At 42.4% G+C, this 22,622-nt stretch overlaps 1 protein-coding gene across 4 annotated transcripts in view; it reads left to right on the top strand.

Moving 5' to 3' along the window:
• The window catches only part of DCX (doublecortin), a 112,716-nt gene that overhangs the window by 81,501 nt on the left and 8,593 nt on the right, over nt 1-22,622 (top strand). For 2 of the 4 annotated variants that reach the window (XM_061445736.1, XM_061445737.1), the window contains 2 exons: nt 14,455-14,557; nt 18,614-18,751. In XM_061445736.1, coding sequence (XP_061301720.1) covers nt 14,455-14,557; nt 18,614-18,751 — 241 coding nt within the window. The remainder of the gene's footprint in view (nt 1-14,454; nt 14,558-18,613; nt 18,752-22,622) is intronic. The other 2 variants (XM_061445738.1, XM_061445739.1) reach the window with 1 other exon arrangement.

Genomic DNA, 22,622 nt, shown 5'->3' with positions numbered 1-22,622 from the left:
TGTTTTAGTGTACAGTGGCAGGGGCTTCAGCCTTGTCCCTGTCTTGTAGGCATGAGAGTCTGTGGGAAAAGTCTACCTTCCATAAAGTTGTCATCTTTAATCAGATCATCAATGAAACTTATGCATGGGCATTGCTGTCCTGAAGCCCACAGGAGAACTTCATGTTGCAGAAGCTTGGAGCTGTATGTATGAGCAATGTTCCTCTGGTGGAGACTGGCGGAAGTCTTCCGCTGGACAGAGGCATCTCCCAGTCGATTACTGTAATTCTTCTCTTCAGGTCTCTTGATTGCTGTGGGAATTTAGGGGCTGATCCAATGCATGGTGAAGTCAATTGGGAATTTTCCCTATTGCTTTGTGTGATCAGAATCACATCTTCTACAGATGAATGAAGAATCTAATACATGTTGGATTCTGCTGAGAGCAACCTGACCTGAATCCAAAGACGTTGAGAGTAGCTACTGCAAGCCTTAACTTAGAAAAGGAGTGATTTAGTCGTCTTTTTTGCCTCAGGAAACGATGCCATGAATGCACATAAGAAATTAAATAGCAGTTGGGAGATGAGTAAAAATAGTCAGATAAGTGGACGTGAATGCTTGAAATGGATGTCCTACAACATGGTTTAAAAGTAGAAGGAACTTTTAACTGGTGTCAGCGCTTTTCCCAAATAATCTGCACTGTTACTGCTAATTGGCATAAATCTCGCTCCTAATACCCATAGCGAAGATTTGCACAGAATCCATTGCTAATCCTATAAACTGGTGAGGTTGATAAAGTGGGTTGCTCTGGGCATTGCTAATTTTATTTTCATGCTTCTACTTGCTATCATTCATTAACCCCCAAATGGCAGGCTGGTCTGTATACACAAACAAGAGAGCAAGTCATCTTATTAGTGGCTATAACCATGGGTGGGAAATGACAATAAAACAAATGCATGTGTGATTTAAATAGGATGCCTTTTCTTGTGCTACGTTTCTTGTGTATGATGCTACCTGCTAAAAAAAGGGTCAGGTTATCATCAGCACGTGCCATATTGAATGTCATTAGCTTTCCCATGGCTTACTACTATTCCCCCGGCACCACAGTATGTAGTACTACTGCTCTTTGTTTCTCATTGTCTTAGTCATTTAGAAGTACATAAGTCACATTGTTTAATAACTGTGTGTGGTGCAGAATTTAGAGCAGCTAGCAAGCACTGGTAGCAAGTCTAGGGCTGAAACCTGCCCGTGTGTCTCATTGGGCATAGTATGAACCAGGGTAAGTTCAAAGAACAAATTCTGATGTTACAGTAGATGAGGTATCCCTCACTAGTATTAGAGGAGATGCGAAGGGCTGAATAAGCACCCCAAGGGTCTCCTCAGACGTGTCTGTTTAAGGTACAATCAGAGTGTACCACCAGAGCACAGTGGAAAAGCTTACAATATTGATGCTTTAATTTTCAATTCAATATAGGTGAGCTGGGCACCTCAAAGAGGATTATGCAAAGGCTCAGGCTGTAAGACAGGACTTCTCAGATTTCCACTTACATCCTGAGGAGAAGGAAAAACCAACAAACAATAGCCTAAATCTCACAGCAAGGAGCCAGAATAACATAAAAATCCACATTATCTTATGAGACAATGTCACAGTCAGAATTCAACTGAATAAAAACTGTGACTTAATACAACACACCAGAGGCAGAGTGGCTGGATCTACAAACCCAGACCAGGTAACTAGGGAAAATGGACAGCATACTTGTCAATGAAACTTCTTACATACAGCTCAGCTTGTGTAACAGCATTTAATACTTTCCTAGGTATTACAAAGAAGTGAAAAGCAGTCACAGAGCAAAATACACTACTCGTTATCTAAAACTGATTTTCCTCTTTGCAGCCATAGTTTTTCCTTTTATCCAAGAAAACTGCCTTGGAAGTAAAGCAATACAAAGGTGTGGATTATGTGTTCTCTTGAGGAAAGAAATGAAATATTTAGCTTGGACTGTAAAGGAAAGAGTATCCAGTTTTTAACATTACTTTGGTGTGTTTGAGTTCAAAACAGCACAGCAAAAGCAAAACGCTTGTTAGATCATTCTGTTGTGCATGTAGCATGGTTAATCTGATGTTGTGAGAATCCCCTGCACCAGCATGCTAATTGTCAGGGTATGATTTCTTAATTTCTTTTAAAGGATGTTCAGGTGTTGCCTTATTTGGTCACAGATGCTTTACTGCCTCTTGGTCCAGAGTTAAAAATAAGGGAAAGGAAAAGGGCACTTGGTTTAGTACCGTGACATTGTAGTGAACTCCAGCACCACATTCCCAATGGAAGTATGTATTCTGGACTGAACAGTATTTCTTCAGAGACACCAATGAAAATACAGCACCGGTCTTGTTGCAATTACCTCTTCCCACATATTCCTGCTATCCCATGCTTCAGCAATGCTGTGCTTCTGTAGTTCTTATGGAACCCTGCTGGAATTGCAGACATTCAGTGTTTCCTAAAATCCTCAGACCACACTGTCTGCATTAGATGTTTATTAGAGTGCTGGAGCAAATTGAAAGCATACCACTGTGGGTATAGAGAAGATCTCCACAGGAGGGGCTGATAGTGCTGGATTACCTGTCAAAACTGATCTGAGATGAAAGGGGAAGGGAGCAAAGGGAAGCTATAAAACATTGGAGGGGAAAAAATAAAAACACAGAGTTTAGAAGTGCTGTCAGTCTAATCAGGGAGTGAAGGCAGATTGATGCTTTGTGTCATCTTTTGACTTCAGTAGGTTTGTACCAAGAGGCTTGTATGCCAAGACAGGTTTGGCCCTTCTGTTTACTTTTCTTTTCATAACTGTATGTTGAGTCTTTCTGCAGTGTCTACACAGGAGTTTGTGTTTGAGCAGCATTCCCACGAGGAACAGCCACCTTGGTTCTTTCTTGGCATCCACAACAAAGTTTAAAAATCCAAACCAACCCACAACAAATCGAACAAAAGAGCCACATCTTTTAACTGATATTAAGGTATCAGCTTTACTGAACCTAACAAAGGGTTCTTTAGCATCCTTTTGTTTTAACCGTAGTTGCAAAGTTGATTGATCTCCACAGTCACAGTGAGGATTCAGAATTGGTGCTTTGACCTGGGGTTGTTGCGTGTATGAGAGCAAAAGCTGACTCAAAACCTGCAAGGAACAAAAAATGATTTCTTTTCTGCAGAGGTGAGGATCACAGGAATGATTGAGGGAGGAAAGAATCTGTAATATCTACCCCTGGAAAGGTGATGTCCACTGCAAGGTGCTACCTGTGCTCATTATTGCCTCACACCAGCGTGCATTTGGGAATGAATAGCTCAGTCCTGTTATGTCAGTGGCACAGAGACAAGCCCTGCACGGGCAGATGCCAGGCTCATGCTCTTCACACCAGCAGAAAGACTCCATGTGTCATGGAAATGACATAGTCTAGAGGGGTGAGGGCTGGGGATGAGATGGAGAGTGAAGGATGGGTGAAGAGCTGACAAATTCATTCAGCAACGGAGAAAGGAGGGAATAATCCAGTGCTATTTCTGTGATTCACATAAGAAAAACAATATCCTATTATCCCAGAGACAGTGCAGAAAGGGAATGTAAATGTGTACAACCCTCTGCAGCTGGCTGATCTGTGTGCTTGGATAGTCACCTCTGCACCAGTACAAGTGGAATTTGCCATTTTGTAGACATTGGGAAAGAAACAGATACAGTTCTGCTTGTAAGTCACTGGCTGTCTCCTGTTTCTCTTATCACATATCTCTTGGGGGAATCTCATAGCAATTAGTTTCTAATTGCTTCAGTAGTCTACGACTCATTTTATGAGAAAAGCCATCCAATATAATGGTTCTTGCACGTTTCAAAGAAGCAGAAATTAATTGCGTCATAATTTTTAAAACTCCTTTTATTCCCCCTTCTTCCATCACCCAATTCTTTATATTTCAAAAAGAAAGGTGAAATATTAAAAAGGATTTTGATTTGTAAATCAGGTCCTCTTTTGGCACTGCTCAATAGCAAAGCTTCACGCTGCTGTGCTAGACATTTATTACAATGATGTCATCTGAATGATACCTCCAAAACTAGTGTGGACCCTTTAATACCTCTCCCAGGTGCTATTAAGTTGGGGCAAGAAGGCTTTAACCTTCTGCCCTTCGGAATCCTCCCAGTAAATCAACTGCATCTTGGGATCATGTCCAAACGAAATTTGCTTGCTACTCAGCAGCAAGGAGGCGTGATGGGATTATAAAACAGGACCGTTTTTCACTGCAGAAATGCTTGAACTCACTCCAGACAATTATGCAGCCTGCCATTTTACACATACTCTATTTCAGCACTCCTGCATCAATTATTCCATTAACATTACTGCATACTGAGCTCGAACATGTCACTGATCCTGTGGACATGGAAGGGATGGAATGGATTTCAAATGAAAAGAAAAAGAAAGAATAAAAGGGGTGGGGAAAAGGCATTTTCATGTGAGAGGCGTTGGAACATTCATTTCAGCAGCCTCGCTGCATTGTCTGGACAACGTATTTTTATCTCCCAGCCTGCTTAACACTGGTAATTTCTACCGTAGTATGGTTTAGCTCAGGACATAATGCTGAATTTTCCATGACCTCGTTAGCTGTCAGCCGCATTCAAAAGACCTGGTAATGAGAAAAAAGTTATTAGCTTTATTCAAAGATTAACAGAAATTAGGGTGAAAACAAAATGGTTCCCATAAGGAGGGCATTTACATTGGCTGTAAATTCAGGATATCTCCCCAAACAAAGACTTATAATTAAGGCAGAAATGTTCACTCCCCGAAAGAACAGCTTGATGGCGATTGGAACGTTCCTTTCAATTGGATGTAGCATCTGTTACAGTTTAATTTTTAAAGGACACCATTTTTAATTCCCATTAATCTCCACAATTAACAGTGTAATAAAGAGCCTTGCAAAATTTAACTAGTCAAAATGCCTTTAGAGAATAGTTTAGCAATTGAGCAACAGTTTTGATGCTATGAGTGGAGTGACATGCAAGGCCGGTGTTAATTAGGAACAGAACCAGTTGCATCTTCTCATCGTCTTGAAGAATTAGGCTGACTTGGATCCATAGGCTGCAAATGAAGTTACACTGGAGGACAGGACAGCTTGTTCATCATCAGGTTTGGAGGTGTGTATTAGGAAGGATGACTTTGAAGGCTGAATACTTCATACTGGTGCCTTTTTTCCATTACAGTTGATAGCACAAAGTATAAATGTTATCTTTTTGGCATCTCCTTTGATGAGAAAGTGCTATGGATTTTGCAGATGTTGAACAAAACTGAGGGGACCTGTACAAAATATGAGCTTAGTGACACATCCAAGGATTGATTATTAGAAGTATCTTTAGATATGACATAAATAGCAGAGATGTTTGAAAAGCTGTGTAGTTGGAGACCTAGACCCTGCATAAAACAAGTTCAGCCTGAGACACAAATATGTGCATAAGCTGCATTGACAGAATAGTCTTGTCTGGTCAGAAAAAGGTTTTAATTACAACTGGGTGCATCCTCCCCACGAAAAACTGTGATAATACATTTCTATAATCCTCATTAACATATGCTGCCTTCTACAGACATCAAGAAAGACAAGGCTATCTGTAGTGAAGTGTGTTAGTGTGCTGCTGTGCAGCCCAAAACATGCTGCCTTCAGAGTCAGTGGTGATGCCTGACTTCAAGTGAAGTGCCCTTGAGCTCCCCTAATGCACTAATAATAATGGCAAGTCTAACTCTGACTTCTCCCTAAGACTTATTATTTTGGAAGGGAGTTACTGATGTCAGCAGCAGCCAGGACAATGTTGAATAACTGCATCTTTTAAAGAGAGGCTGCCTCAGTGAGTAAAACACATCCACTTGTTAAATGGAAACCAGATCTGTTCATATTTAATATAATTTCCTTGGTCACTCTGAGTGATTGTCAAAGACAGAATTTCCTCTCTTATGTCTCTGTACACCACACCACAAAGAGGCTGTGGAACAAATCCTACTATTTCGTACACCTGTCATTTTGCCAGAACTTAATTCTTCCCAAAAGCATGTTGCTGCCCTCTGCTTCCACAGCTGCATGCTGGGCAGTAGTCAGGCAGAACGGGTGGGTTGGAAGACAGTGGACTTACCCCTGACAAATGGAAATGCATGAATAAATCAGTTTTGTCCCCCAGTGAGGGTTCATCTTTGACCAGTGCTGCACTGGGCTGAAATCTGTAACTGTACTCAGGTGGGTCAAAGTACCAAGGGATTTCTCTTTGGTAGGTGGCCAGTGTACTGTCCTTTGAAATGATTGGGCTGAGAATTAAGTTCTTGATTCATCTAACCATGAAATAATTCACTGGAGAGAGTATTTTTACATAATGCTGACTGATAAAGAGAAAAGAAGGAGCAGGAGCCAGGAACACTTACAAGACATTGAGGAGGGAAAGACTCTCTTCTAGCAGGTAAGGAAAGCGGAGATGATGTCTTAGTCTTTTAAGCAGACATCACACACTGCTTCTGGGAATGGGAGCAGTTCTCACAGCTACATTTACCTCCTCCCTTCCCCATCATCTTCCCCAAACAAAAGTCAGCAGGCAGAGGGGTGGCTGTGGGGGTGCTGGTTGTGACCTTCTCACACACCAAGTAGATGCTGTGGGGTACAGAGGGGAAAACTCCTCGAGGGAAAGTTGGTATTGAAATGAAGTCAGGATATGGCTGTTGGTCTCCTTCAGCCCTCAGAGCTTGCTTATAAGCAGCAAATGCTTGGTGTAACTTTTCGCCCTTCTGCTGTTCAGCAATGGTGATACTCTTTCTGGGCACCCTGAAGATGGAGGAAGTAGTTTGCAAGCACACACCAAACTATCCAGTCCCGGTGTGTGGTGTTCTGTTTGTTCGTGTTTTAAGCAGCGTGAAGCTCTATTTACCAGTGCCTCTCCATCACCTTCAGTACCATTGTGCAGTTGAAGAAAAACACACAAAGCTGAACAAGAGCCTTTCTCTTTCACAAAGATATGCACAACAGGATCAGCAACAGCTATAGGTTTTAGGAGCGTGTTGCTGGAAATCCCATTAACTGGAAATTCCAGCCCACTGGCTCTTCAGCCTGACCTTGAGTAGGTTGTTAGATTCCCTGTGTTCCTACTTCCAAGCCTCCTGTTTCCAGCAGTATCGCTTGACCTTGGCTGTGTGGTGACACTACTTCCAAAGTTTCTGATGCTCTTTTGGAGTTCAGAACTACTGTTTCCTCTCAAGAGTGATGAGGGGGGATGATTAGGAAGAATGGTTTGACAGTTCTCTAATTCTTCAGTGCTACCTGTTTTAGGGCAAGTTGTGCTGGAACACTTTCATAGTCTTAATTTGCCACCTAGAATTTCTGGTTTTACGGTTTTCTGACTGGAGAAAGGGTAATGTTTTATATACTGGTACTGATGGCTGTGCTTCTTATGTTTCCAAACTGCACAGCATGTTTTTCCTCAGCCTAATACCCTCATGAATGCAAGAACAGCCTTTCTTCTAAGAAAAAAAGAATCAACAGCCTATCTGTTTCACAGTCCTCCATATGTATAGGGAATGGGGATAACACACTAACCTTTCTTCCAGAGGCTAATTGGATTTCACACAGTTTGGAAGCACTACTAATTCACCAGATATATTAAATTCAGCTTTAACATTCCTACTGGGTTTCTTGGCTATTGACCTTCCCCCCCTCCCTTGCTTTTTATTCTATTCTATTTCAAACGCAGCCATTTCCAATACTTAAACAGGCTCCTTGTGCTGCAGCCCTTTTGACAGCGGAGTTTCTTCATGCGTGAAGTCTTACGAGCTGCTGTGCACATACATGCATGAATATTTCTTATTCCACTTAAATAAGCAACAGAAATGCTTATTATAGAAATAATGCATATTGGTCAGAAGCTGGTGTCCCTACTCTGGTTTAGTCACATTATAACAAAATAGTCCAAGTGGACATACAACATTTGGAATCAACCTTCTGTAGTTCTGTGGGCTAATTGAGAGGATCTGCATTTTTCAGCAATAAAAAGGTGTGAAAATTCCCTTTTGCATCAAAGAAAACACTTGATCCTTATGACTTGCCCAGAATTTTCTCTTCTGAAGTGAGAAATCTGTACGGAAGAGTGGAATTGATTGTTTCAATCAAACTGTGTAGCATAAATATAAGCTGCGGCTGTCACGAATACAAGAAAAGGTTGAGATCCCTGAATAATGTTTTAAAGAATGGAAATCTCAAGTTTCTATTGAGAGATCAAATTATGGGCCCTGAAACCTAGATAATAGAGATGACTTTTCCTACTCCTCATGATGGCTCACTGCAAACCCAGTAATGAGGGGACAGCACTACCGTGGTCTTCCCAGGTTTCCATGTGGATGTTTGGTGGTGGAGGGGAGCAGAGATGGAAGAGAGATGACTGAGACCCCTCCCCTCACTGCTGGGCAATTCAGAAAAGGGGTCCCCAAAGTGTAATTGCATGTACTTCTATGGCATGGGCTGGGCATGCAGGAGCGCTCCTGATCCATTTCTGAATGTCAACATCTGTGCTTTTTCTGCTCATCTTTCTATTGCTGATCCATTTTAAGCAGTATCTTTTCCCAAAAGTGGATAAATAATTCTCTTTCTGGGAATGCAAATGTGGAATATACTGAGTGGGTGTGTGCATGCTTTAAAGAAATAATTGAATCCAAACATCTCTTCTTTTTAAATGCAGGAAACCAGAATCTAATAAAATGTAAATCAATTCAGTGTCTGCTTTGGGCTTGCAGTATCAGACTGTTAAGAAAAAATGTATAAAGTGCTGTGCGTTCCAATATCAACATCTTTATTTTCCATCCTATCCCTTAAGTCTTCTGAAATCTTTTTCTTTCTGGATATGTGGTGAAGAGCTTGTCAGAAGGCAGTCCATTTAAAGTCTGCTCTGTATGTTCATTTATTCCTGATACTCACTCTGGTGCATGACCTTGTTGAATCTTCCTGTGGACAAGGCTGTGTTTGGTTTCTATACCGTGCTTTCTTGATTGCAAACACCCAACTAATGGATTGTAAAGCACAGTTGCCTTTGTGATTTAGGACTTTGGCTTCTCAGAATAGCTGAAATAAACATACCACTGCCAGTTGGACTTGGGGTACAAGTGCTGGAATATAAATAAGTCCATCAGATTTCTGGTTTGAGTTAATGCAGAATTTAAACAGATTTTAGTTCTGTTCTCAGCTCAGTTAACTCTCAGTGCCTGTCTAACTGCTAGTCTGACTTCCTTAGCTCTATCTAGCACTTAGTGCTGGAAGAGAAAGGGCATGAGCAAGCATCTAAAATACGTTAATTGTCTTTAGCTAACAGATGGTCGGATGTCTTCAATTCTACAGCATTTATCAAAGCAACTTAGAAAATGAGTGTGTCTTAATTCAGTTGTGCTCTGGACGGGCTTTATGTGTGTTTGGCACGCAAATTGTCTCTGCAGTCTTTTCGGCTTAAAGAAGTTGTCTCTGAAGGCAGTTTCCCCCTGTTCTGAACTCTGGAAGCCTACAAGCTGAAGAAGTATGATCATGTAAAGAAAGCAAATGGACATCTCTTTTCTTTGAGCATAATCATTAGATCGGCAGAAACTTAGGGAGCAGTTGGAAGCTTCCTATGTACTGCTATCGCTTTCTGTTCTGCTGTCTAAATTCTTAAAGAGGAGGGATATTACAGAGAGAACACTTAGCAAAATCATTATGAAATGGGAGAGAGGAGCAGAGGGAGAAGCCCTGCACTGGCCTTCACTGATCCAAAGACTTGAACAGAGTCAGGCAGTTGGTTAAAGCTGACATCCCCAAGATGGAAGATGTTCAGCCCCTGGGTCGAACCCATGGTGGTATTATTCCAAACCTCCTTTGCCAGACCTCTGCTGGCTGTTTAGCTAGAGGTCTTTCCTCATTCCATGACATAATGGAAAGTCTGGAAGCAGGACTGTGTACATAAATCACTGTTCTGAATAATCACTAGCTATAGCATCTGATCATTTATCATTCAGCCTCACCTGGCTCCATTAGCTAAAAATAGGAACCTCTGATGAAGACACCTCTCTGAAAGATGAAAAGACAGTTCAGTTAACCCTCCTGGTGATGTATTCCTCTTCAGGGACATGCTCTGTCATCTTCTTGGCAAACAGTGATGGCCAAGCCAGGCTTCTGGAGCCTCCTCCTGAAGTGGCAGCCACAGGAGCTACAGAGCTCGATCCAGCAGTGAAACAACCAAAATGTGGCTGGAGCCTATGTTACTGCTGTGACAATGTTCGCGCTTGCAGAGAGTGACAGTGAGGGCAAGCTGTCAGCCATGCAGACACAGCGAGCTCCACCATTCTGAAGATGGAAAGGGAACAAAAGGAGCTGGTTAATCATAACACCCATTTAATGTGCAGGAGGCTCTGCATGGATAGGGGATTCTAAGATTTAAGTCTTCAGGCTTTTGATTCCCGATTCCTTCTAGTTATTTTACTTATTAATGAATTACACTTTGTAAATGCTGCTGCTGCCTCCTGGAGGATGGTAGAAATAGCCGGTTATTCACAGCTGGGCAGGTATATATCCTGCATGTTTACTGCTCCTTTTCCAGCTGAACTCCAAATACCTGTAGCAGAATAGATATTTCAGCAGACTGTGAGCTCACACCCAGAGAGATGCTTGAGGCAAGCTCCATTTTGTCAAAACCCTGAAAACCGCTTAGTTCTACAACTGCTGTATTAAAGTGAACAGGAAGCATCTCTCAGAAGGCCCCATCTTTCCTTTCTGCAATTAAAATTCCTGCAGCAGATGCTAATGGACTGTCACTGCAGAAATCCCCTCTTGGGGGGATATTTTCCTCTCTGGGAAGGTTTCTCTGATAACAAGCAGAGAAGGATTTCATTTAACAAGAGAAGAAACTACGCTTAATGAAAACCTAAGGAATTACAAATGGTTTTGCACTCCATAAAATCTCTGTTAATCTCCACCAACTTCTATTTCCTTCATAATATATCATAAAGTTTGGGAAAAAATCAAACCTTGACATAAAGGAAAATGTTACCATCAAATCTATTAGAAAGAATTGCTTTGTGAGAAATGCACTTGTGCCTCACCGACCGGAGTGTGAAGAATTGACTTCCTTCATTGGATTTGCTTAAGCTACAGGAAAGGGAGAGGAAACATTTAATGCAGTATGATCCTTTAAAAATCCATGTTGTCTTTTTAATCCCAAATTTCAAATTAAATATTATCCTCCTTTAAACAATGGCATGCATATACATCTTGGAAATCAATGCTATTTATCCTTGTCTGCTGTAATTATATACATGAGTTTCATTTCTGGTGGAGTTGAAAAAGCTTGTAGGCTTAACAATGGAAAAAGACAAAATCTGACTAATTTGATGGTTTCCAGTGTCATTGCTAAGGGGGCATGATAACAGTCATAAGAAAATCACCATTTTCAGGTAGGTCCTTGTAATAGCTGGCTACTATCAGCTTTTGTTTTGTGCTTTCTATCAGCTTTTGTTTTGTGCTTTCATGAATGTATAGCTAAAAGCAAAATGCAGCATTTAAAAGCGCTGATCTTCAGGCTATCAGCTGGGGTGAATTTTTGTTGATGTAAACTTTCTTTCAGGGTATTCATGGTGTTCCAGACTCATTACTGGATAGAATTAGAACAGCAGATGAAGCGAAAGCAGAACATAGACTTTCCAAACAGTCCTGACTGCTTGGGGGGAGACTTGTGCCAGTTTCAATTAATTTTTTTTAATTGAGAAAACATGAGAAAAAAAGACTTTTGAAGAATGAACCTAAGAAGACTTACAGGGTTACTCAGGAGTCACTAAAACCCCCTCAACAATTAATGCAGGGTAGAGGTTTGGCTTTCCTTGAAAGAACATCCCTGAAATGTTCCATACAGGCTGATAAAGTCTCAAACCAGGTATGATAGAATCATAGAATAGTTTGGGCTGGAAAGGACCTTAAGATCATCCAGTTCCAATCCCCTGCCATGGGCAGGGACACCTCACACTAAACCCCGTCATGCAAGACTCCCTGTCCCAGCAGAGCAGCCCATAATCCTGCTTCCCAGCTAGCATCCTCTTTAGCTTCACCTCCTTCAGGAATGAGCATTTCCAGGGCTTTCTCCTGGGGCTTTCTTTGTCTGTGCACTGCTTAGGCAAGCTGGCGCTGGTGCTAATGCTGTAAGATCCAGCACTTAAGTCCCATGTTTTCACAAAGGAAGTTTACTCCAGCAAGTTCATGTAGACAGCAGTACGTATGGGGCCTGTTTCAGGGACATGCAGTAATGATCCTGGGCTGAAGTTTAATAAACCAAAGGTAAATAGAAAATCCCACACACGTGGTGGACATGAGCAGCACAGCTAAAACTGCATAACATGTGCCCCTTGTTATTGTCTGGATTTTGCAATGTTTTCCACTATGTAATGACAGTGGGCTTGCGTTTTTGCTGTCTTTTCTGCTGTGTTGTGGTGAGGTCTTAATAGTGGAAGTTACAGCAGGAAACAAAAGGGAACAAATAAAGCCAATGCAGCACTTATTGTTTCCTGCATATCAGGAGCTCAACAAGGAGATAATCTCATTTCTTTACCAGCCCCAGTGCTCATCCAGACAGCTCTTCATAATTATAAAATACACATAATAACCTACTATCTGAAGGGACAAGAACGCAGCAAAGTGAATTCCAAGTGTCTCTGCTTGACATGTAACCAGGTTTCTAGCCTTGTGCATGCTGGTAGTTTTCCATTGATCTGAAGGCTTTCATGGTGGCCTGGACTTTATTTTGCTTGTGGTGCTTGTGGAGAGTTTAAGGACAAAATATACACTTTGACTTACGACCTGCAGACAATAAAGGCACCTGTAGGTTCTGTCTGATTTCTTCTAAAAGGCTGGGAAATGTTTGAACCCTTATGTGGTGACCTAGCTTTGCACGTTTAACTCTGCAGTTGTTTCTGTAGTGAAGGGTGAGCTAAGCAGCACTTCAGTTTGTGCCATGGCATAAGTATAATACTTAGCATTCAGATGGGAAGCAGTGTATCTTGCCAAGCCCAATCATTTGCAAATGAATTGGTGCCAGCATCCTCAGGGGGAGGACTATAATACCAAGTGCTGGTTTGAAATGTCATATTTACCATGGGAGAATTCTCTATAGGTAACATATTAATGATTTTCAACCTAATTTTAGGCAAACAGAAACTGGAATTCACTGAAGTTTGCAAAGATAATTCTACCTTTGATCAAAGCTATAGCAGATTTCAGCTTGCTCCATTTTGAAAGTCATGCTGATGTGAAAAGCAAGCTTTTTGCTAATGTTTGGCATCCTATCCAGAGCTGGCACTCTCAGGCAGTGCTTTAATTATACATTATATTAACCAGTGTGAAATACTGAGCTTTATTAAGATATCCAAAAGCCTCCTTTATAGTCAATTCATTAGAGCTTGAAATGAATTTTTCACAGTCCAGCTCAGAGATCAGTAGATATGGAAATTCAGCTCTAAGTTTCCCCCCAGTTACCTCCACCCCCTTGCAATGCAGCTATCCTCTGTTAAGACCACAGTATCCAGACATGCCAAAACACTGAGCATCAGCTGTCAGCCTCACACCTCCATTATAAATGTCAGTGTCAGTCTTGTGCACATCTCCCCTCCCTGGCCTTCTGTGGGATGGGCAGCCCTGCACCATGCACCATCACATATCTGGGTGGCAAAAGCAGGGAGAAGGAGACACAACCTCTGGAGTAAATCTGTGGATTTACATGCTGCTTGGGTGGGAAGGGCATCCAGTGGTAACTTGGGCCTCTCCCTCAATGGTCAGATAAACCTTTGGCCTTTTAAACCTATCATCATGAGGCCTGCTCAGGAAGAGTCACGTTTCTGCCCCTGTGCTGGGACCTGCAGCTCTTTGCCTTTTTAGTGGTTCTTTGAATTTTTAGGCTTTGTTGGTACTAAGATACTCATCAGCGTGGCACAGGGTACCCAGAGAAGCTGTGGCTGCCCCTTCCCTGGTAGTGTTCAAGGCCAGGTTAGACACAGGGGCTTGGAGCAAGCTGCTCTAGTGGAAGGTGTCCCTGCCCGTGGCAGGGGTTGGAGCTGGATGAGCTTTAAGGTCCCTTTCAATACAAACCAGTCTGGGATTCTATGATTCTATGGGCAGTGGTGTCCCAAGTAGCTCAGGAATGCCTGTGTCATCCATTAGGGTGACTGATGTTTTCTGTCAGCTCCTGAATGGATTGGAAATGCCATCCTTCAGTCCCTCAGAATTTGCAAGGTAGGTGGGAATTTCTTATTTTCAATTACACTTTTATGCTTGGATTGCCCAGAGAAGCTTTGTGTGCACCAGGCTTACAGGAAGTAGGACTGAATCAGCATGGGACAGGGGAACAGCAGAGAGGCAGCTCCCTCTAACTAAGCCACATCAGAAAGTTGCCAATTAAAACTAACATGAATGACTTTGCTCTCTCTGTAGGTGACCTGTCTGCACGATTTCTTTGGGGATGATGATGTGTTCATCGCCTGTGGTCCAGAAAAATTCCGCTATGCACAGGATGACTTTTCTTTGGATGAAAGCGGTAACATCAAACTCACACTGCTCTCCAATCTATGGCTTTACTTCCATTCAGTTGTTTGTATCACATAATAATGCTGCATGCTTCCATTCTGGTTTTTAAGACCTAGTATATAGAATCATAGAATAGTTGGGGTTGGAAAGGACCTTAAGATAATCTGGTTCCAACCCCCCTGCCATGGGCAGGGACACCTCACACTAAACCATGCCACCCAAGGCTCTGTCCAGCCTGGCCTTGAACACCTTGAACTATATGGAATTTAGCATCCTTTTGTGATACTGTACAGTCAGCACGTACTATAATAGGGCAAACAGTGTAGCCTTGTCAGAAACTTGTAGCCCGAGTCAGAATAGATGGACTCCTGCACCATTTGACATTTACTGCCGAATCTGGTAGTGTCTATCCAGTTGCAGTCAGATAGATACATTTTTCTTGAGAACTAAAGGACTCTTGTCCTTACCTACACATGTGAATATTAAAATATGGGAACAAGCACATTTAAAAGAAAAATCACTCTACTGCTTTCTTCTGCTGATCCAGAAAGCAGAACAATAATTCCCTTTTCTGGGGGAAAGACTAGGACAGCACCATTATTTGTCCCTGTTACAACTGCAAGCACAGTTCTGTAATAACGTGAATTTCTATGATTAAATAAGCCATGAAGTCTTTGATTTCACAGAATATACAGAGTTTGCTCGAAGGTGTTGCCCCTACCCCACCTGATAACCATAGATGCCAACAGCTCAGGCTGTCTGCTGATGCAGCAAGAGTAAATTAGTGTAACTTTGACCATTTAAGCTAGAAGAAAATGTGACTCCAGACATTCAGGCTTATTTCCCAAAGCTCTAGGTATCCTGTGTAAGGAACACCACTCCATGGCATTCTTACGTGCTACAAACTGGCTCAGCATTGAAGACCAAAGAGGGCTTTTGCTGTGTACCAGGAAGTCAAGCAGCCTCTAATCTTCAACCACTGTATTTTTATGACTCCTGATTGTATTTGATGACGGTACTTCTGACCTGTGTACTCCAGATGAACCCATGAGATGGTTTGGGTGATTCAAAGAAAGTTTCCAAGGATCAGCTGAAACTTTGCAGGCAGAGAACAAAGCCCATCTCAGGCTGGGGAAGTGATTTGTAACCTGAGCTTCATCATTTTAACACTCAGCAGTTGAGTCAGCACCACGGGGAATTCCACACTGTGAAACAGTTTGGATGCAATCCTAGAAGAACAACTTGATGGGAAGCCCAGCTCTCTGCCTACACTCCTGGTTACTACTGATTATTCCAGCTTATTTCTTGGCTTATTTGTTTAGCAAAAATAAGCAAAGCTTACTGTTGGGAGGGCACCAAGTAACTGCATCTCACGGTGGTATTTTGAGGGGAGTAGGGGCGCCTAGCACCTCTCAAGAAGCAGATGAGGTGCTGTTAGCCAGCAGCGTTTCCCTGCTATGCACCCATCATCCTTCCTTGTTACAAGTCAGATGCTGTTAAGAGTCCTGAAGTCTTGCAGATGAATGTCACTTACTAAAATCTCCTCTGTCATGGGGTGCTTTTTCTTGCCTGTTAGGATGACATGCACTTGGATTGCTGCTTATTATGTTCATTCTGGCAGGAGATCAGGAAGCAAAATGAGAAATAGCATAAGAGAGGATTATGTCATCTCTTTCCTCCTGGCTGCCCACCACAGCTTCCGCCCTCTAATCCCCATAGCTGAGATGACATTGCTCTGTCTCGTTCATACCTGCTGGTTTCAGCATCAGCCCATGTAAATGTCATGCCCCCTGTGATGTTTAGAGGCCTGTTTACACTAACTTCAGCACAGTCAGGTTTCCACCTTTAGAACCTTGTCTCAAGATGTGCAAATGCTCAGTGATTGCCTTTGGTGTAGTGACACTTGCCAGCGGCTGAGCTGGAGGAATTCCTCAGTGTCAGCCTGTCTGTGCTGGAAGATGCAAAGCAGAGTTTCTTTTCAAGGAATTAATCCCCTGGGAAGAAAATAAATCTGAAAGCTCTCGGAAAGTTGTAGCACAAAGTATTTCTGCTTTCAGGTTTATTTTTTTAGGGAGCAATTCCTGTGACTAAACATGGATGTCTGACACCCTTTGAGGCCCCCTTTGTTTCTGAGATACCCACATGATATGTGATTGACAGATACCACACCAGGAGACCCATTCTGCTCCAGGGAGGCTGTACTCTAGTGTATCTCACATAGCATTTGGTGCCTGTGGCTGGGCAAATGAATCATGATCTACCATCAAAATGTTGTGCTGGTTTTGTTAAACAGCTACATGCATATAATATATATATATATATATATATATATGTATCTTTAAAATACCCCTTCTTCAGTGGCTGAAGTTGATTTTTGCCCATATTGTGGCTTGGCTGGAGCAGTTATTTGCACACTCTCCCTAGTGGCTATTTCACAGTGTCTTTTCAACACTATATTCATTAGTATCATTCGTTAATCTACCTTCCACACTCCCCACCCAAGTTATTACTATTCTTCATGTATAAAAAATTGGGGCTATATCAACACTGGAGCCCTCCAAGCCTTCCTGTAGCATCATCTGTGAGAAGTCAAGTACCTCTGATAAAAACCCCACACCTTCTTCTATCCCTGATTTACAGTTTCCAAAATCCATTTAGCAGGAGAGAGAATAACCTCACTGTAGGTTTGTTTATGCCCATGCAGTATGCCTGGAGCACAGGGCATCCTCTCTTCATATTCTTATACTGCATGACCCAACAGCAAACTCTCTCACAAACCATCTGCAAGAAGAGACTGATTCTTGACTGCCTGAGAATGGGGAAAAATTTAAGCCAATTGCATTTGCATAGATATAGTGATATATACATAAATAACCCATACATTTAGGTCAGACAGCTTGGTTTTGGTTGACCAAGTATTTATCTGCTATGTGTGGATTCCTGTAAGGGAACCCAGTCAGGGGATCCTCAGTCCAGCCCATGCATGCTGAGCTGAACCTTCCTATACAAACCAGTCTGTATATGGAACATCTAATTCATGTCTGTAAAAAAGACCTGGTTTTCACATCTTGGTGAGGACGATCTGCTGTAGGAGATGAGGTGAGACCAGTTGGTGTTTGACAGAAAGGAAATCCCCTTTTTATTGCCTCCTTCTTAACTGGGTTAAGCCAATAACTCCAAGGGTGAAAAGTGCTTTTGCTGTTAGCTCTCAATGTAAATAAACCGTGGGTTTGAAAGTTTGGCATGCCTGAAGCCCTGGGACACACAGAGGTTTGTTAGCATTTCGGTTCCCTTCTGCAGGACACTATAGATCATGTTTACATTTTCCACTCTTCCTGGAGTATTTATTTTTTAAGAAAACACAAGTTGGGGTTCTCATCTGCTCATGTCTTCAAGTACATAAATCTCCTATAGACTTGTTTATGCAAAGCCCTCTGAAAGGGATGAGTGGCCAGGACAGAGGATGTGTTCTGTGAAGCCATTTTGTTGTCTCTACTTTCTGCATCTAAAACGTTGCAGCTTGTTGAAACCAGAGAAGAGATCGATTGAGGCTGGCTGAAAGCCTCCTGGGGCAGATGTCCCATCTGCCACTCAGAGACCTTTGTGCCATGCCATGAGCTGTTTGCTGGCTTTCTGCACCTGCATAAAGTGCACTCAGCACTGCTACTACTTGGTCTTCATGGAAGAGTTAGAGCAAATTAACTGTTTTTTTGACCCGACTCTTCCCTCAGTCAGTGTTGGCCATTTTCATTGTGCTCTCATTGTGAGAACCAAGGCGAGGGGAAGGGCAGAAAATCTTTGGTGGGACACAGGTATGGAGATGGGCCCTGCTAGGGAGCTAGCCTGACCTTGACATACACTGTCTCAGCTTCTCAGAAGAGCAAAGCCGATTTTCTTCTTGCTCTCCCCCTAAAATGTCTCCTTTCTCTTCTGGAGGAAATATGGAGAGAGCAGATTTTCCCTTGTCATTAATGCTTTCTGTAGCTTTTTGGAGACGAAGCACCCATGGATCTTTCATGGTGTCCATAGGCAGGGACATAACCACAGTTGCTGTCTGTTCCCTTAGAGTGCCGGGTGATGAAGGGGAGCCCTGCAAATGCCACGGGCAGTAAGTCATCTCCCACCCCTCAGAAGAGCTCAGCAAAGAGTCCAGCCCCCATGCGCCGGAGCAAGTCTCCAGCCGATTCAGGTAACCACCAAGATGGTGAGTGATTGTTTTCTGGTGTCTGAATACTAACTGTGCTCAAGAGAAGAACACACACTATGTGTTGTGGGATACACTGACCTTGGGCGTTGGCATATGAAGCTTTGGCACTTTTTAATAACAAGGAGCTTGTGCTAGTGAACAGAAGCACTTAATATCTATTGTTGAAGCATCCTCTGGTTGGTTAAGCGCAGTTGTGGCTTTAGGTCATCTCACCCCCAGTGTCAGCCTTCTGCCCTAACTGCATTTTAAAAGAAGTATCTATGTCACAGGCAGGAAATCAAGGCCCAGAGTGCTCCGATATGTTCCTCACAGGTGCAGACTGATTTAGGAGAAACTCCTGTGCAATGTAAATGTTCATTACTGTGCGGGTCAGAAATGTATCCTCATCATTATTTAAAGAAGACCAGTGACCTTGCAACGGGAGAGCTGGTCATGGGTTTATTGATGTGATATAGAGATGTTTGTTCAGAGGGGAAGGAAAACGGGAATCCTAACCTGCTGCAGCAGCTTGCATCATTTGAAATGCCTTCCTCCCTCTTCAGTAGCAACTGGATTAACAGTGTGCACACCTGCAGAGCCTATGAGTTAAAGGCTGGGCTGAATATCACACTTTTGGTAATTGATAGTTTTGGGAGTCATGGAGAGTTTTGGAGTCATGTGGGAGAGGGTGGATGGCATAAATTGCATTTCAGCTTCATGGAGCGCATTCCATGCTGCATGTGAACACCACACAACAGTTGACCATCAGTAGATACTGGATTACTGGATATAAAATTCTCTTGACAGTATTCAGAGGGATTTTCCCCAGGAAGCAATTCATTTGTTTAGGGTCTCTTGATGTTCTTCAGCTGCTTAAAAAGACTGTGAAATTGGTTGGCACATGCTCTGTGATTTTAAAAAAGGTATTTCTCTGTAAGGTGATTCTGCCTTTATAGAGTTTTCCTTCAGGATTACACTGTTGGCTGTTCTTAAACTTGGGTTTGTAATAGCCTATAAAGCTTTTACAATCCCAAATGTGTGGTGAAGTTGTGTAGGTACATTGAAGGCATGATGCAAAATATGTTGTTGATTTAAAAAAAACCCAAACCATTCCCATTCAGTGATGTGGGAGTCAGCTCATGCATGAGGTGTGAAACAGCATTTGAACCTCCTCCATAAGCATCAGGTGCTAATTACGACCAGAACTAGACCTTACTGCACAAACCTATAGTCTAATGTGAAATGACAACTATTGTGTTCCTGATTTTAACTGATTGAATGACTTGTAGGACTAAACAGTGAGTCATCGGATGCAGTTTAATGAACATGGTTAGTAGAGCCTTTCAGGAGATTAAAACAACCAGCAATGCTGAACAATAGCTAGCTCCTGGAGTTAAGGCCAGTAATGAAGGACAAATCAGGTTCCTTTAATCCATTTAGACAAGGGTCTTTCTACTTCCTTGTGGTGTCAGTACAGGAAAAAATGGCAGCCTGTCCTGCTTAATGAGAACTACAAACCAGACTGAACTCTTAGCAGTGGAAACGTAATCACAGACTTGTTTTCTCAGAGCAGAGAGAAAAAGGAATATCATCCTCTGTTCTTGCCCCTTGAATCTCTAATAAAGTGAGTGGGTTTGCATATTGCTTAAGAATCACTATTTGCATTTAGTTGGATTTTGAAGTTATCACATGAAAAAGATAAGGAATGTTGAATGAAGCCTGATTAATAAAACATGATCTGACCCTTTTTCTTTTTCCCAGAATTCTCACCTATTTAATTTGTGAAAGGATTCAAAAGCAGTTTTATTTCAAGTATATTAAATATTTTTTCTATGTGTTTGATTTGTACCCATTTGTACCTTTTGTCTTTGCTGTCTTTCACTCTGCTATGGTTGTCGTATCAGAACTTGGTGGTTTTTCGATTCTGACTTGTTAGTTTCTGTTCTTTTCCATGTGGGTTTCTGTATGGGTTTTTTTCCACCATAGTCTCTAAGGCGTTTGTGACATATGTGGGCACTGATGTAAATGCAGATTCTGAAGTAAATCACCATGCTGCTTGAGCTGAAGAAGTCTGAACCCTTCTCATTACAAGCACACCAGAGTTACAGAAAGGGATGTTATTTTCTTCCATTTCTCATCCTGATTATGCCATTTCCCTGTTAAAGCATACAGGAAAATGGAACATAATGTATCAGCAGCAAAAATGAGCATGCAACGGATTTACATGGATACAGTGGTCGACATGCATTGCCCACAGAGGCAGCTAAGGCTTAAAGCAGGTTGTGCGTGCACAGCTCTGCCTCACTCCTTGGCAAGGGCTTCAGTGTTGCCAGCAGATAGTGGACAAAAGTAATAAGCTACTGTTACAGCACAGAGAGAACAGGAAAAAAACTGCTTCAGCAGAGCTTGCTAGTGCTAATTCTGAGGGTGTAACATTGACAGCATGCAAACATTGCATCCGCTTTCCCTTCCACTCGCTGCAGGAATGCTTCTGATCTTCATGTGTCAACATAAATAAAACACATCTTACTCAAAGCTGTGAAAATGCTTTGTGCCCAGCAGCAGCCATCCTCCACACAGGCTGGGGTTGCTGGGGACTTGTGTTTTACTCCAGTCTTCTCCACTGACTCACTCTGTGGCTTTGAGTACATTACTTAAGCTGTTCATGTCTTCTTTCCCAATGGGTCATCCAAGACAGTGATAACCAATCTGTATACAGACCTCTGTAATCTAACCGTGGAATCATGCACAGTAAAGAGCTTTGAGGCTCTTTATCTGGGGCTTTTTGTGTATTCTGAAAGCATTTGGAGAATAATATTGCTAAAACCAAAGCTATTATCTCACAGATTCCCAGAGACAAAAGACATCTCCAGCACCAGAGTAACTGCAGCTTGTGCTCCAGACCTTCAACAGAAGCAAGCCACACTCCAGCAAGGCCACCATCCACACTCCAGTGGATCACAGACTGCTCCAGCAGCCTGTAGACTCTAATGCTTTCAATCCTGATGCAGTAAATTGTTGGTTATGCAGGTGAATGAGTACAACTGTGTGGCCTGATGCCGTGTTAGCCATCATCATAGACTGTGTAACTTCCCGTTTGAGCTGATTTGTAAGCCTGGAAGCTTTCTATGTAGGGATCTGCCTTCTGTGCCAGGTGATCTCCGTTCATCTTTGATATCCTTTGCTCCTTCTGGTTTTGGCTATGGATTTAGTGATCTATGTCTTAAGAAGCATAGATCCAGGTATGACTAGCTTTCTGGGAAAGACACAGAGAGTGTACTGCTGTTTGGGGCCCAGTTTCCTGTGATGGCACCCAAAGCTTTGCTCCTGACTGTGGTCTCTGGGGCCACCTCTGCATCAGAACAACAGCAGAATACAAAAGGAAATACATGCAGCAAGAATGTAGATCTAGCACTGAAAAGGAAGCAGCTTCTAAGCTGCTATCACCAGCTAGATGTGAACTGTGATGTATTCTTTGACTGTCTTGTTACAGCAGTCCTGGTAGTGAGCCACCTAAGGAGTGGTCAGCTCCTGTCCCAAAATAACGAGGATTAACATGGAACAACAAAGAACATGGAAACAAAATACTGTATTAGGAAACATCAGGACAAAAGGCTGTGCACAGAAGTGCAGCCACACAGAGGGTGTCAGCTCCTGCTGCACTGATTCGAGTTTGCTGGTTGAATTGCTACCTTCTGCCAGAGGTAATCTGCCTCCTGCCTAGATGTGTCATGGCCTCACTGCGAAAAGCTCAATTCCCTCTGGGCATCCAGGGCCCTTCAGCTCCAAGGATAGTAAAAAACTGAAATAGCTCATCTGCAGAAACATGTTAAACACTGTTTTCTTGGCATGGTGCTTCTACCTCTTTATTTGCCATACAGCTATTAAA

The sequence above is a fragment of the Pezoporus flaviventris genome, unplaced genomic scaffold (genome assembly GCF_033815535.1).
Source record: "Pezoporus flaviventris isolate CSIRO_AGI_PZ_B2104156 unplaced genomic scaffold, CSIRO_AGI_Pfla_v1 ptg000005l, whole genome shotgun sequence".
Taxonomy (NCBI): Eukaryota; Metazoa; Chordata; class Aves; order Psittaciformes; family Psittacidae; genus Pezoporus; species Pezoporus flaviventris.
The sequence above is the reverse complement of the archived record's forward strand: the minus strand, read 5'-3'. Positions and strand labels throughout refer to the sequence as shown.